General features: G+C 46.2%; 1 protein-coding gene across 2 annotated transcripts in view; it reads right to left on the bottom strand.

Moving 5' to 3' along the window:
- DNAH14 (dynein axonemal heavy chain 14) overlaps window positions 1–17,034 on the bottom strand; it is a 326,351-nt gene that overhangs the window by 77,933 nt on the left and 231,384 nt on the right. The window contains exons 59-64 of one of the 2 annotated variants that reach the window (XM_058701179.1): window positions 16,536–16,644; window positions 15,469–15,594; window positions 12,744–12,838; window positions 10,590–10,749; window positions 3,093–3,224; window positions 2,631–2,726 (exon numbers count right to left, since the gene is read on the bottom strand). In XM_058701179.1, the coding sequence (XP_058557162.1) occupies window positions 2,631–2,726; window positions 3,093–3,224; window positions 10,590–10,749; window positions 12,744–12,838; window positions 15,469–15,594; window positions 16,536–16,644 (718 nt within the window). Of the gene's footprint in view, window positions 1–2,630; window positions 2,727–3,092; window positions 3,225–10,589; window positions 10,750–12,743; window positions 12,839–15,468; window positions 15,595–16,535; window positions 16,645–17,034 lie in introns of those variants that run through there. The other variant, XM_058701177.1, reaches the window with a different exon arrangement.

The following is a 17,034-nucleotide window of genomic DNA, read 5'->3' as shown; positions in this document are numbered from 1 at the left end:
GCTGTTGAACAGAAGCCTCACTGGTAACAGTCAATTAACACACACGCGGCATGTCACATGTATTACAGACTATATTCTTACAATACGGCAAGGTAGAAAAAAGAAAATGCCGTTAGGAAAAGCATAAGGAAGAGAAAAATACATTTACAGGCCTGTCCTGGTATTTATGGGGAAAAATCTGTGTAGATGGACCGGTGCTGTCCGAGACTCGACTGCATCTGTTCTCGAGCTGCCTGCTTACCGGGTTGTATAACGTCTAATTGTTTTCCTTTAAGTTCCGAAGCAGACTTTTTCCTTTCCTGGATCATTAACTTGTGTGTGGGACAGAACTAGGCTGATGTAGGCACACCGGTTGTTAAAACGTCGAGCTATATCTGTGGTGGTTGCCGAACGGGCCTGCCTCATGCCCTGGAGAGCCCACTGTCGGCCCTACCCCTGCCCACCCTGGCCCTCTACCCCCCGTCAGTCCTCTCTGGTGGCCTCTGGACCTGAAGCTGCTCTGTGACAAGAGCTGGCGCTCCCTGGTTGGTGCCTGAGCCACAATGGCTGCCGGATGCCTCCCATATCACTCCTGCATAGGAGAGTTTTGTAGGGTCGGAGGTCAGTGTGCGGGCTTGAGTGAGACGGCCTGGGTTAGAGCGTGGGCACCACTTAGAGGCTCAAGATGTTGGACAAATAGGGCGCCTGGGGGCATGAGTCAGCTGAGTGTCTGACTTCAGCTCAGGTCACGATCTCATGGCTCATGAGTTCGAGCCCCACGTCGGGATCTCTGCTGTCAGCGTGGAGCCTGCTTCAGATCCTCTGTCCCCCTCTGTCTCTGCCCCTCCCCTGTTCACGCTTCTCTCTCTCTCAAAAATAAAAACATTAAAAACAAGATGCTGGACAAATGTTGAATCTTTCCATTTAGTTTTCGCCCTTATAAACCTTCTGAAAGCTGACCTGAGGATGGAATGACAAGTCTGTATAAAGCATCAGCATGGTATTTGCAACATATCGCACACACACCATAGATGTCAGCTATTATCCACACGTATCTAAATATTACTATATAGGTAGGTCGTAACCTGCAAAAAAATACTAGCACTAAAATGACTTATCCACATAAAGAAAAAAAATTAATAATTTCCTTCAAAAATGTCCAACACTTTATATATATATTTGGGTTTACAAGAAAGGCCCAGGGGGCCAAGCAGGTGACAGAAATGCCTGACGTGACTTGGGGGCTCATTATCCGCCTGGTGAGCATGCCGGCCCAGGGCTGCCGGATCTTCTGAATTAATCAGGAGAAGACAGAAATTCAAATTTTAAATAAATACCCAGATTTAAATTTAAAAAATTTTTTTATGTTTATTTTTGAGAGAGAGAAAGAGAGAGAGACAGAGACACAGAGTGCAAGCAGGGGAGGGGCAGAGAGAGGGAGACACACAATCAGAAGCAGGCTCCAGGCTCCGAGCTGTCAGCGCAGAGCCAGACGTGGGGCTCGAACTCACGAAACGTGAGATCGTGACCTGAGCTGAAGTTGGACGCTTAACTGACTGAACCACCCGGGTGCCCCATTAAATAAATTCCCAGATTTTAAAGTGTAGATAACCACATTGAAATGTAGGGGTTTGGGAGACATTCCCTGCTATGTGGCCATCTGCAGGGTCACACCTCACCCAGTCTCAGGATGTGTGTCCGAGGGCTGGTGACCTCAGTCCTGGCTCTCATAATGACACCCCAACTTTAGCTTAAAACCAAGACATTTAAGAAATAACCATGTCTTGGGGCGCCTGGATGGCGCAGTCGGTGAAGCGTCCGACTTCAGCCAGGTCACGATCTCGCGGTCCGTGAGTTCGAGCCCCGCGTTGGGCTCTGGGCCGACGGCTCGGAGCCTGGAGCCTGTTTCCGATTCTGTGTCTCCCTCTCTCTCTGCCCCTCCCCTGTTCATGCTCTGTCTCTCTCTGTCCCAAAAATAAATAAAAAACGTTGAAAAAAAAAACATTAAAAAAAAAAAGAAATAACCATGTCTTGGGGCCCCTGGGTGGCTCAGTCGGTGAAGCGTCCGACTTCGGCTCAAGTCATGATCTCACGGTTCGTGAGTTTGAGCCCCACGTGGGGCTCTGGGTTGACAGCTCAGAGCCTGCTGAGAATCTGAGGCCTGCTTCAGATTCTGTGTCTCCCTCTCTCTCTGCCCCTTCCCTTGCTCACACTCTGTCTCTCTCTCTCAACAATAAACATCAAAAAAACCCAAAAAACAAAAAACAAAAAACAAAAAGGAAACAACCATGTCTTTACAAAGCAACAGAGTAATTGATATAAACAGGTGGTTAAGGACAGTTTTTAAGAACACAGGTTGATACCGGGCGAGTCTTCGGTAAACTGAAGTCACAAAGCTCTCCTGGGAGAAGTTCGGTGAAACGGGTCAATATATTACGGACACAGTAATAATTAGCATTACGGAGCGTCTTATTATGTGGTGGCACCTTACATATAGTGTCTGTGTTATTTACTTAACCACGATTAATCTCTTCACCACCCTTGTTATCCTCGTTTTCTCCTGAACTGGTAAACTCTCCTGGGACGATGACCCTTCTTGGTGAGGCGTCTCACAAAGCGGCTGTGAGTTTAACAAGCAAATAATGCCTTACCAGCTGCAAACCTCTTTGTTTTTCGGCCAGCCTCTGTCGTGCAATTTTTAGGACACGTTGAGCTTCTGCCACTTGGATCTGCTTGGGGCCCACGAGCTGAAAAAGAAGGTCACCACACCTAAGTGTTCAAAACGGTCAAGTTTGCCGTTAAAAATGTCGCTTTTGATTGGCAGGCATTTGTGTCAATTCTTATAACAACCTCTCCTGGGATGATGTGCACAAAAGGGGTGTGAAGTAACTCACTATGGTAACTAACACACACTAAAACAACTAAAACAGCACAGCTGCCGTAAATAAAACAACCCGACAGATGCACTTGCTATCTGCAGGCGTCAGCATAGGGTCTTTGAGGAAAGTGGTTCTCGTGAGGTATCCCGTGAGTACTGTTAAGCACGAGCTACTTCTGGGACGAGGAAGCGTCCCTTCCGGGCTGTTCTAGATATTTCCGGGGAAAGAGCGTACCTTCTGCACTTGATGATAGTTATTCAAGGCTATGACCCACTGGCACATAGAGCAACAGGCTATAGAAACCAGGGCGATCTTGTTTGGGTTGAAATCAGGGAAGAGCAAAATTTTTTTCAGCTTCATGAAAACCTAGAGAAAACACAATTCATGTATTACAAGAAAAAGACGTGCTGAGCTGAGGCTTTCTTCCCCCCCCCCCCCCCCCCCCCCGTTCACATGAAAGTGAAATTTTATCTCGTATGAGAAATACTCAACTACTCTTCGGTGGCGGAATTAACGACACGTAGCCGCGGGTGCAACGGCCCTGCAGCAGAGGAGGGGGAAGTCGCTGCTGTAAACATCTGATTATTGCTACTGTTGTCACAGTGGCTTTGCTGTACTGTTTAAAAAGGAACTTTGTTTTATTTTTTTAAGTTTATTTACTTATTTTAAGAGAGAGACAAAGAGAAGGAGAGAGGCGGGGGAGGGGCAGGGAGAGGGAGAGAGAGAGTCTCAAGAAGGCTCTGAGCTGTCAGTGCAGAGCCCAACACAGGGCTCGATCCCAGGAACCATGAGATCATGACCTGAGCCGAAATCGAGAGTTGGACACTTAACTGAGCCCCCGGCTGTCCCGGGAACTCCGTTTTAAAACAAAAGTACACCAGGTTAACTTCCTCCAGCTTGCAAGGTCTGAAGCCTCCTTGTGCACCTGAGGCGTCAGGGAGCAGGACCCTGCCCGCAGCTTCTGCTGCCCGAGAGGCACATCCGCCGGGCACGGTGCCTATTTAAAGGTCTGTCTAGTCAGGGGTGGCGGTGCGGCCGGGGGGACACGGAGGCTCACTGAGGACACTCTCTCGCTCATCCGTGTCACGTGCCAAGAGAGCCACCTCAGCTCCATGGTACTCCTTGTTCCGAGGTGGGCACATACTATTTCTCATCTACTTTGGGGAGCCAGAACCGGAATAAAATCTTTCTTAGACTGACAGTCCTTTTGTCTTCCTTTTCAGCCAGGCATTTCCCCTCTTGTAGGACAGAACCATTTTGCTAAATGATTTAGATGGCCGGTGGCCCATTATCGGATTACTATTGGCGTTCTCATTATTGCTTCGAACTCTGTCATGCTTTTAACAACTTCTTTAGGTGAGCTATTATTTTAGCTTGAAAGATCTGTTTAAACCACAGGGAATCCTTTTGGTAAGAACGCTTCAGAGAGTGAGCAGCTGTTACGTTAATTCATGAACAATACGGACATCAACATTAACACTCTGCTAAACAATTCACCTCGTTCATACAGGGCCCTACATCCCAATAGCCAGATCATCATTCTAAGTAATTAATTAACTGTGAAATGAGCTCTTGGATGTCTGGCTTCCCTATTACGTATAAAGGAACGGGTTGCTCCTGTGACCTAGCATAATGTCTCTTATGTCCCCTGGAAGGAAGCTACTCCACCAAGCTGCTCCTCCAAGACTCACCTGCCCAGCACGGCCTCCCACCTGCCCGGGGCCCTGAGCCCGATGCTTGCAGGCCTTGGCCCTGTTCTCATGCCCCTGGAATCCTACAGGAAATCTATATTCTTCTGAATTCAATCTACTCCAGCAAAGCCCTTCACTAGGCATCCAGACTACCTTATTTTCTTCAATTTGTTCTATGCCCCAGTCTGTCCCCCATCTCCTCAAGCATGAACTAATATTTTTTAAGTGTTCATAAGAGTTTCTGGCACATGCTGTTCTGTGAATATTTGTTGAGCAAATAAAAATAAATCTCAGGGATCTAGTTCAAGATGGCGATGTAGGAGGATCCCACACTCGTCCCCTCCCACGGACACAACGGGAACTACACACAGAACAGTTATCTCCAAAAGGAACCCAGACATGACCTGAATGACCCATAGACATCGGGTGGATGTTCTGAGACACCCTCGAAATGGGCAGGAGGAGCTAAGACGCAATCTTGCCGTAACCTCCACTCTTGGCACGGTAACCCACAATCGGGAGGGGACTCAGCAGCCAAAGCTTCTCTCTGAAGAGTAGAGGGCTTGAACCCCACAGCTGGCACCTCAACTTTTTAAATTAAAAAACTGTTTTAGTGTTTATTTAGTTTTGAGAGACAGAGAGAGAGAACACACAAGTCGGGGAGGGGCAGAGAGAGAGACACACAGAATCTGAAGCAGGCTCCGGGTTCTGAGCTGTCAGCACGCAGCCCAAGGTAGGGCTCGAACCCATGAACTGGGGGACAATGACCTGAACTGAGCTGCAACACCTAACCCGACTGGGCTACCTGGGCACCCCTGCACCTCAACTTTTTAGACCTGCACCTGAGAGAAGATACTGGAAACACCTAGTTTTGCAAATCCATAGGGCTTCTATTCACGAGACCCACAAGGCCACAGTGAGCTGAGAAACAGTCCTGAGAGGGCTGGTGCAGACTCACCCACCCCAGGGCCCAGCACCCAGGAGGGCGACTGAAAAGTTTCCAGCCTTTCAGTGCAAGAGGCCTATTTGCTTCGACCTGAGGGTCAGTCTCATAATTCAACATACCCCCAAAAACTAGCAGAAGAAGGACGAGTGGAGTCCAAAGTTAGTAGAAGGAAGAAACAACAGGAATGAGAGCAGAAACAAACGGCATAGAGACTGAGAAAGCAGTGGCGAAGATCAATGAATCTAAGAGTTGGTTTTTTCGGAAAAACAAGCAAAATTGAAAAACCTATAGCTAACTCCCCAAGAGAAAAAGAGAGAGTGCCCAGAGCATAAAGGGAGAAACAAAAGAGATATCACAACTGATACCACAGAAGCACAAGTGGGTCACAAGAGATTGCCATGAACAATTACACACCAACCAATAGGATGATTTAAAAGAAATGGGCAGATTCCTAAAATCATACAGCTTACCAAAACTGAATCATGAAGAAATAGAAAATTTGGACGGAATAATTATTGGTGAGGAGACTGCACGAGAGGTGAAAAACCTCCCAACAAACAAGTCCAAGACCAGTTGGCTTCAGTGGTGGATTCTACCAAACTTATTAAAGAGAATTAATATCGATCCTTCTCAAAGGCTTCCAAAAGGCAGAAAGAGAAGAAACACATCCAAACTCACTCTATGAGGCCAGTATTACCCTGATACCAAAACCAGACAAGGATGCTGCAAAAAAGGAAAATTAAAGACCAATATCCCTGATGAACAATGATGCAAAAATCCTCAACAAAATATTAGGAAACTGAATTCACTATTACACTAAAAGTACCATAAACCATGATCAAGTGGGATTTACTCCCAAGGGCAAGGATGGTCCAACATCAATCGATGCGATACACCGCATTAAGAAAACGAAGCATAAAAATCATACTATCATCTCAATAGATGCAGAAGAAGCATTTGACTAACTTCAATATGCATTCATGAAAAAACTCTCAACAAACTGGGTATAGCCAGAATAGACCTCAACATAATAAAGACTGTACATTACAAGCCCCCAGTTAACATCGTACTTAGTAGTGAGAAACTGAAAGCTTTTCTTCTAAGATCAGGAACAGGAGAAGGATGCTTCCTCCCACAGTATTGGGAGTCCTAGCCAGAGCAACTGGGCAAGAAAGAGATGAAAGTCATCCAAATCGGAAAAGAATAAATAAAACTGTCACCATTACAGAGGACGTGATATTACATGTGGAAGGCTCTAAAGACTCCATCCAAAAACTGTTAGAAGAAACAAATTAATTACAGTTGCAAGATACAAAATCAATATATAAGATTCAGCTGCATTTCTCTACATCAACAATGGACCATCAGAAAGAGAGATTATGAAAACAATCCCATTCGTGGTTGCATCAAAAAGAAAATATCTTGGGGCACCTGGGTGGCTCAGTCGGTTGAGTATCCAACTTTGGCTCAGGTCATGATCTCATGGTTTGGGGGTCAAGCCCCACATCAGGCTTTGTGCTGACAACTCAGAGCCTGGAGCCTGCTTCAGATTCTCTGTCTTCCTCTCTCTCTGCCCCTCCCCCACTCATGCTTGCTCACACGCTTTCTTTCTCAAAAATAAACATTAAAAAAAAGAATAAAATACTTAGAAATAAATTTAACCAAGGAGGTCACAGACCTTCCAGTACCCTGAAAACTATGAGGCACGGATGAAGGAAACTGAGGAAGACACAGTAAGTCAAAAGAGACTTTATACTCACCAATTGAAAGAATACTGTTAAAATGTCTGTAATACCCGAAGCAATCTACAGATCGAATGCAATCTCTATCAAAATTCCAATAGCATTTTTCACAAAAATGGGACAAATAATCCTAAAATGTATATGGACCCACAAAAAATCCCAAATAGCCCAAAAGTCTTGAAAAAGGAGAACAAGGCTAGAGGCGTCACACTTCCTGATTTCGAACTGTGTTGCAGAGCTACAGTGATCAGAACAGTGTGGTACTGGCATAAAACAGGCACACAGGTCGATGGAACAGAGCAGAGAGCCTAGAAATGAGCCCATGCATATATACAGTTGATTCATTTATGTCAAAGGAGCCAAGAATATATGACGGGGAAAGGACAATCTGTACAATAAATGATGTTGGGAAAACTGCACAGCCACATGTGAAAGAAGGAAGCTGGACCCCTATCTCACATCACACCCAGAAATAACTCAAAATGGATTAAAGACTTGGAGGTAGACCTGAAGCCATAACACTCCCGGAAGAAAACACAGGTGGTGAGCTCCCTGACATCGATTTTGGCAATGACTTTGGATTTGACACCAAAAACAGAGGCAACAAAAGCAAAAATAAATAAATATGACTACATCAAACTAAAAAGCTTCTGCACAATAAAGAGAACCATCAGCAAAATGATAGAGCAACCTACGCAGAGGGAGAAAATATTTGCAAACCACATATGGTGATAAAGGGTTAATATCCAACATACATAAAAAACTCATACAACTCAATAGCAAAAAACAAAAACAAAAACAAAAACAAAATGCACCAAAAACAAACAAAAACAAAAAACAGAAATAAATAAAACCCAAACCCGATCTGATTAAAAAATGGGCAGAGGATCTGAATAGACATTTTTCTAAAAGAAGACACATAGATGGCCAACAGACACATGAAAACATGCTCCACATCACTCCTCATCAGGGGAATGCAAATCAGAACCACAATGAGATACCATTCCACACCTTTCAGAATGGCCAGTAGCAAAAAGACAAGACACAACAGGTGTTGGCAGGATGTAGAGAAAAGAGAACGTTTGTGCACTGGCGGTGGGAATGTAAATCGGGGCAGCCATCATGGAAGAAAGTACGGAGGCTCCTCAATGACACTGAAAACAGAACTACCATATGATCCAGCAGTGCTGCATTTACCTAAAAGAAACAAAAACACGAACTTGCAAAGGTGCATGTATTCCCATGTTCACTGGAGCGCTGTTTACAACAACTAAGACATGGGAGCCAACTAAGGGTCCACTGAAGGATGAACACATAAAGAAAAAATGCACACACACATATACAATGTGATACATATATACACACACATATATAATGTGATACATATATACACACACATATATGATATGATATATATATATATACACACACATATACAATGTGATATGTATACACACACTCATATATAATACGATATACATACACACTTATAATGTTATATATACACACACACACATAATGTGATATATATACATACACACACACATATATGATGTGATATACATACACACACACTTATAATGTTATATATACACACACACATATAATGTGATATATATATATACACACACACATATAATGTGATATATATATAACACAACATATAATGTGATATACATATATATACATACACACACATATATAATGTAATATATATACACACACATACACATAATTAATGTGATATATACACACACACATATATATAATGCGATATATATACACATACATATAATGTGATATATATATATACACACACATATAATGTATATATATATATAACACAATGTATCTAACATGACACAGATATACATACGCACACATATATAACATAATACATATCTATACACACATACATGTAATTAATGTGATATAATATATATGCACACATATATAATGTGATATATATACACACATGTGATATATATAACATACACACATATAATGTGATATATATATACATACACACAAATATATATTGTGAGATATATCTACACATACATAATGTGACACATATATATATACACACACACATATATAACGTGATATGTATATAAAACACACACATAATGTGATATACATATAACACATGCACATATATAATGTGAGATATATATATATACACACACACACATAATACGATATATACACACATATAATGCAATATATATATACATATATACACACACATATATTATGTGACATATATATACATAACACACATATATAATGATATATATATATATACACATACATATATAATGTGATATACATACACAGACACGTATATGTGATATATATATATATCACACACATATAATGTGATATATATACACACACATATGTGATATATGTATACACACACATACACGTAGTGTGATATACATACACACATATAATGTGATATATATACATACACACAAATATATAATGTGATATATATCTACACACACACATATAATGCGATACACACACACACACACACACACACACACACACACACACAATGCAGTATTATTCAGCCGTAATAAAGAAGGAAATCCTCCCAGTGTGGCAACACGGACGGGCCTTGAGGGCATTACACTAAGTGAAATAAGACAGAAAAAGACGACCTCACTTAGATGTGGAATCTGAAACAAAACACTGAACTCACAGACACAGAGAGTGGACCGGTGGCCGCCAGAGGTGGGGGTGAGGGATGGTGAAAGGGGTCAAAAGGTGCCAACTGCCAGTTAGGAGAGATAAATAAGTCCTGGGGATGTAACGCACGGCACGATGACTATAGTTAACAATACCGTGTTGTACATTGGAGGGTTGTTACCGAGTAGATCTCACAAGTTATCATCTATCATCCTAAGAAAAAACATTTGTAGCTATGAGGGGGACAGATGATAAGCACATGTGCTGTGTTGATCATTCCGGGAACAGACACCGAATGCTGCACACCTGAAACCCATACAACGTTACATGCCGACTGTATCTCAAATAAAAAAAAATCTCAGACGCTTGAATCGCTCCTTGCCGTTACCTGGTGTGGTGCGATCCCCCCAGAGAGACCTTCTCCCACCGGTGGCCTCCCCGCTCCTTACAGAGATTCTCGGTGGAGGCGTTTTCCAACGTGGGCGGCGCGGCGGGCTGCTGTCCCCGACGCTCCCGGCGACCCCGCCGCGTGTGGGCGTGGGGCCTGCTGCACCACCGCCTTCCAGGTGGAGCGCACGGGTCCAAGTTCCACACTGGGGACAAAGGGGTGGAGTGCGTTAATTACGCACTAATTAGGCACCGACTCTCTTACCTTGTCGGGGATGCTGTCCCTGTCCAGGTTAATCAGTTTTTTTAGGAAACCGGTTTGAGAAAGCAGCAACTTCGCCGAGGCCCAGTTGGGTTTCTTCTGCAGAAGAATGCACACAGCGTTCATGACCATCAGCACGAGGGAGGGAGGCCGCGTGTACACCCTGCAGCGGGCGGGAAACCACGAGGTCACTACGCACAGATACTGAACAGGCACGGCCGTGCGATTTCACCCTTGGGGATCTTTAAACGGGGGGGGTCTGTTGAATGTGGGTATCTTTGCTTTAGGAAGACGAAATGATAAAACCTGAACATGCAGAACAGTGAGGGAGAGGGCAGTTCTTGTCACTATGAACGCACTCAGGGCACAGTTCCTTAGAGTCGGAGCCCTCCCGTTCCGTCCCAGCGTCGATGTGCTAGTGACGACGTGACGAGACCAGCACACCCCTCCCCTCAAATGCGTCGTCTGACTTCTCTTCATCCTGATCTTGGGCTCCTATCGTAAAGTCACGGAAACAACACCGTGCGGGAGGGGGCGTCTCTCGGGTGGTTAATGATGTGATTACCGGAACACCTCTGGTGCTCCTGCTTAGAACATTCCTCCTGCAGACACCCGTCCGGTTCACGTACAAACCTCACGTGGTCCTCCGCTTCCCGGATGCCTCGTCGGACACTGAGAACGTCTGCGGGATGACCGCGTGAGGACGCATTCCCGAGAGTGAGGCCAGAAAGGACAACGATCAAAAACGTCTTCTGTTCCTGTCGTCTGTCTCTGCGTCCGACTGTCGCTATGGGACCAGCCTCCCAGCCCATGGCGCACACTCTCCTCCCCGTAGAGTCACGCTGATTAAAGACTGCTTCTTTGTCATCTTCTCTTCTTGTCCCCAGAGTTACTAATGTTGTAAATATCATGGTGGATTTGCTCACTCCTGCGTCTTTTTTTTTTTAATTTTTTTTTTAACGTTTATTTACTTTTGAGACAGAGAGAGGCAGAGGATGAACGGGGGAGGGTCAGAGAGAGAGAGGGAGACACAGAATCTGAAACAGGCTCCAGGCTCTGAGCTGTCAGCACAGAGCCCGACGCGGGGCTCGAACTCACGGACCGTGAGATCATGACCTGAGCCGAAGTCGGACGCTTAACCGACTGAGCCACCCAGGCGCCCCCACTCCTGCATCTTTAATTGAAATACTACTTTTCCTGGGGCGCCTGGGGGGCTCAGGCGGTTGAGCGTCCAACTTTGGCTCAGGTCATGATCTTGCGGTTTGTGGGTTCAAGCCCCGTGTGGGCTGTCTGCTGACGGCTCAGAGCCCGGAGCCTGCTTCAGATTCTGTGTCTCCCTCTCCCTCTCTGACCCTCCCCTGCTCCCCTGACCTCATGTGCGCTCTCTCTCTCTCTCTCTCTCTCAAAAATAAATAAACATTAAAACGAGTTTTGCAATACATGTCCTACTTTTCTATAAATAATAGAAAACGGAACACATCCGAGAGGTGATGGCAAAGTCTTGCCTGCTGGGCTGCGGAGCTCCAGTCTGGAGTGTCTCACCCAAAGATCCGAACTAGACACACAGGTCAGGTTCTGGACCTCGGAGCATCTCGTTTCTCCTGGTATGTTCCTACGCGTCGGTCCTTCCTGGCTTCCCGCGCGGTAGGCGCCCGGACTCGGGCACAGGGCGGTGGGTCCCGGGGGGCTGCAGCACCAGGCACGTGTCCCTGCGTCCCTGCAGCCCATCGGCACAGGCAGCGGCCCCACAACCGCTGTCACCCCACCTGTGGGACCCCACGTCACCCCGCGCCAGGGGTTTCCGGAACCGCCATGGCTTCCGCCTGCACACCTGGGCACACGGTGCTGTGCCGGTCCCGGGGGCACATCTCACGTCTCTGAGGCTGGCGTTCGGTTCACAGCCAGAAGCCCAACACGCGGTTTACCTGGCAGTCAGTTTTCTTTCTTGAGGCCCCAAAAAATGCCGACGCGCCTGCCTCTGATGGCACCAGACACGGAGAAGGTGCAGCAGGTGATGCACAGAGCGAAGAATTTAAAGTAGCCAAGACGGGCAAAAGGGACTCAACCTGACAATGTCTGAATACAGACTCATAACTTTACCACGTGTTTATGCTTTAGTTTCAGCTTTTCCAACTCAGAACGAACGAGGTGCATTACCTTAGCTTGGTGATGTCGGCTTTATCCAGGGCGCTCAGGGCCACGGTGGCCTTGTCCAGAGCTGGCAGCACACTCCTTATCTCTCTGGCGGTTCTCTGCAATAGTCAGAAGCCCCCGAGGCCGTGTGAACGCACAGGGTTTGTACACCGTGCACGGTCACCTCTCTGTATGATTCCGTTATTGCAAAAGCCGTCTCAAGTCAGAACGACTTCCAGATACTTCTGCCGTCCCCCGCCCCAGCTTTCCTGGTCGTGCGACACTGCGGTGCTGGGGCCAGGGGTCCTGCTGTAAGCTAAATTCGTACGACAGAGCTCAGTGGGTAGCGGCAGAGAAACGAGGTTGGCGACATCTGCATCCAGAACCCGGGTTTTCTGGGTTCTGGGAAAGTCCTTCTGTTGATCAGAAGTGGGGGGGTCAGGTTCTCACCGACACCTGCTCAAAGCGGAAGTTCATGCCTTCGCAACGACTCCAGATAATGCAGGGGGCACGATTCCAAACCTGCCATTCGCGTTCTGCTTTTCTGGAAGGGAGGCTACGCAAAGAGAATTCATCAGAATTTCTAAGTTTTGGGGAATAGTGACTGCATTTAAGAAATTGTTTTGGGATATCTCAATGAACCGTGAAAAATTACAGGTTCCTCACACAGATATATGTGAAAAGTGCCTTATTTTATAATGTAAAATTTTTATTTACAAATAAATATTGAAGGCAAAAATTCGTGGACCATAACACGAAAGGGATTAAGTGTTAAAATCCATACAGATTATGTGGAGAGAGGAGGAAATGCGATGACAATTTTCAGGTCATACCAAAAGCTATAATTTATTAAGAGGAAAAAATACATTTAGGATAGAGGTAATGATCTGCCTCTTGTCTGCTTAATAATCCAGTTCATAAAGAAGAATGTGTCATGTGATCACACTGGAAAAATTCAAGGTTCTGGCTGAGTGTGCAAGAAATACTGACATGAATGAAAACACGAATATCAGAAAACAACTGAAGACACTGGTGGAAAATTGGTAATGAATGCTTTCAATTCACTCGACATCTAAAATTATTCACCGCCCAAGAAACCTTGAAATGCCAGTTTGCCCACAGCCATCGAGAGTGACGTTAAAAATATTCATGATGTTACCAGTGACGTTATGAAATTGAAGAAAAACGCCTTAAACCAGCAAAAATGAAAACCGCACCTTTGTGAACTGCGCTGGCCACCCCATGGGAACGATAGCCCCGATTTTCACATGAGGACACACTCAGCCCGCAGTGGGAAAATGCAGGGGGGAGGCGTTACCGGGCATCTAAGGCAGATAATCAACAAACATTATCATGTTATTTTTCTAGATTTTGTGACGTTTGTAGTAACTGTCAGCTTTTAAAAATTTGTATTTCATTTGATGTTTTACTTATCTAAATAAATACTTTTATGTTTAATTGTGAACTAGTAATTTTAGATTCTAAAAAATATGCCCCCAAAGCCGTGTGAGCTTCAGGCCCTGCACAACCTGGACTTGTCCCTGAAGCCACATCCTGTGATGGGGGCACAGACAGGAACCGCAGAACAAAACATGAACTCTTCTGTATCCATTTTCTTTCGGCCGGAAGCTAAAGACTGAAATCAGGCCCAGCAGGGCCCGCGGGTCGCCCACGGGGGACTCTGGCGACCCGAGGGAGGGGAGAGGCCCACCGCTGGGAGGGCTGGCCGGGGGTGGCCCGCCACTTAGGACGTGTGCTTGTGTGCACGCAAGGAAGGGCATTTGCTCTTACGCCATCGAGTGTGAAGTAAGCCAGCCCTCAAAAGGAACAGGGTCCTAGAAGGTTCCCGAGAGGAGCTGGGGCTTGGGGACGTGAACCCGGAGGGAGGAGGGGGCAGAGAGGGGGCAGCCACTCCCTGGTTGTCCCGGCCATGAGCTTCCCCCCGTCTCCTCAGCCATGGCCTAACGTGAACACGACGCTGATCGAATCGGGCCCGACGCGGAGCCAGCCGTCACGTCTGTAAGTCCCCTCGGGGACCGTCTGAGGTGTGTGTCCGCATCCACTCTGCTCGCGCGAACCCGCCCGTGGGGGCTGACTGTGCTGTGACATCTGCTAGCGATGGGAGCTCGTGCGTGTCATTTGCAAATAAGTCACTGCACACAGATCGCGGGGGCCGGCTTACATGTAGCTTTTGGACGGATGGAGCTGATGGAGGAGAAACCGCCGCCCGTGGAAGACGCGAGAGGCTCACCCTTCATGCCCTCCGAGCGGGTGCGCCCGAGCAGCCCAGGGGGGGGGCAGCTGGCCGACAGCTGCACCGAGCGGATTCCTGCCGGGCTCCCACCGGAGGGTGAGGAGGGCTCGGCCAGTGAAACAGGGTTAAGACTGGTTACGCGTGTAACTGGTGACAACGGGTGCCCCGGGCGGCTCGGTCCCCGCAGGCGCCCCTCTCGCAGGCCACGTGTGTCTGTGATGTGGCTCAGGGGACTTCCCGCTGTGGTGACCCCGAGAGCCGGGCTGTCTCTGTCTCTGTCTCTGCCTGGGGAGGCAGCTTTCTGGGGGACAGGGATCCTGCGTCTCTGTGCTCCCGGTTCTGTCTACAATGAATCCTTGTGGGGCTAAGAATTAAAAGCATCCATACTTGAGCACGATAGATGTAACAGCAGTCAACCCAACCTTCACATTTTGGGGTTGGGGGATAATTTTGCAAACCTCCAAGTGATTGTCATGGATTATATTTTAGTCTTACCTGAGCACATTCTTCCACAATTCTGACTTCTTCTGCCACAATTTCTTCATCTTGTTGAACCAGCATCTGAACTTTCTCAACTACTTGTGAATCTCTCCACAGCCTTTCCATCAGGGCTTCCTTTTCCTAATGAAACACACAGTTCTTTGGAAGATGAATTTTCAGAGACACGGCACCTCGTTTTTGAAGAGAAATTCGTTTAAAGAAAAACCCACAGCTCATTTAATTACTATAAAATGTATCGAAATCAGCCTAAATATATTTGGTTAACAGACGAAACCAGAGAGGATGACATAGCCAAGATCATTCTTTTGCAATGCACGTCAAGAGTGGTAAGTATGATTCGTATTTTAATTTATCATTATTGTTATTGTTACTATTTATTTTCTATTTTTTAAAGTAGACTTCACACCCAGCATGGAGCCCAGTGATGGGCCTTGAACTCATGACCCTGAGATCGAGACCTGAGTTGGAATCGCGAGTCCGATGCTTAGGGACACCTGGGGGGCCCCGTCGGTTAAGCATCCGACGTCGACTCAGGTCACGATCTTGCGCTTCATGAGTTCGAGCCCCGCGTCGGGCTCTGTGCTGACGGCTCGGAGCCTGGAACCTGCTTTGGATTCTGTGTCTCCCATTCTTTCTGCCCCTCCTCCACTCTGTCTCTCTCTTTCTCACAAAAAAAAAAAAAAGAGTCAGATACTTAACCAACTGAGCCATCCAGGCAGTGTGAGAAGCATGATTTTTAGAACACCCTGCAGGTTGCAAGTTACTACAGCATAGTTTAGGTTGATTTAACTAAGAATGACAGAATTTTCCTGTGTGAGCTTTTATAATTAGTTATATGCCTGCTATCACACTTAATTAGAAAATACGACGACGTTACTATTTTGCTATCACTGTTATTGTTTTGCTCATTTTACGATAAGAAAGTTGAGCCCAAGAGGCCACGCAGCCACGTGCTAACACAGCGGGGCTCTGATCCGTCTCTGCCAAGTGCGAGGGCCCGGCTTCCCAGCCTGTCATACTCAACTATAAAGTATTCAAAAGAGGTTTCACACCAGACGCACCTTTGTTTTTTGTTCTATCTGAGGGCCAAGAATCAAGAGCTCCTCCTGTGTTTCTGTAACCAGAGCGCTGGCTTCCAGGATCTTGGACAGGCCCATGTGCAAACGACTCCTGCGGGGAAGAGAGGGTTCAGAAGGTGTGAGACACGATGAGACGTTAGCGAAGCAGGACCTTCTGTGCCCACGTGCCGTCATCGTGAAGGTGCCGACTCCCTGTGGCAGCCTCCGAACGCCTTACCTCTTGGGCTTTTGTCTTTCCCCCTTGGGAAGGTAGATTCCGGCTCATTCTTTTGTATTTGTGTCTCTTTTTTCTTTTACAAATAAAAGCACCAATTTATTTATTTATTAAAAAATTTGTTTTAAACGTTTATTTATTTTTGAGAGAGAGAGAGAGAGAGAGAGAGAGAGAGAGAGAGAGAGAGAGAAACAGAACACGAACAGGGGAGAGGCAGAGAGAGAGGGAGACACAGAATCCAAAGCAGGCTCCAGGCTCTGAGCTGTC

Source organism: Neofelis nebulosa, chromosome 15, assembly GCF_028018385.1.
Source record: "Neofelis nebulosa isolate mNeoNeb1 chromosome 15, mNeoNeb1.pri, whole genome shotgun sequence".
Classification (NCBI taxonomy): Eukaryota; Metazoa; Chordata; class Mammalia; order Carnivora; family Felidae; genus Neofelis; species Neofelis nebulosa.
The sequence above is the reverse complement of the archived record's forward strand: the minus strand, read 5'-3'. Positions and strand labels throughout refer to the sequence as shown.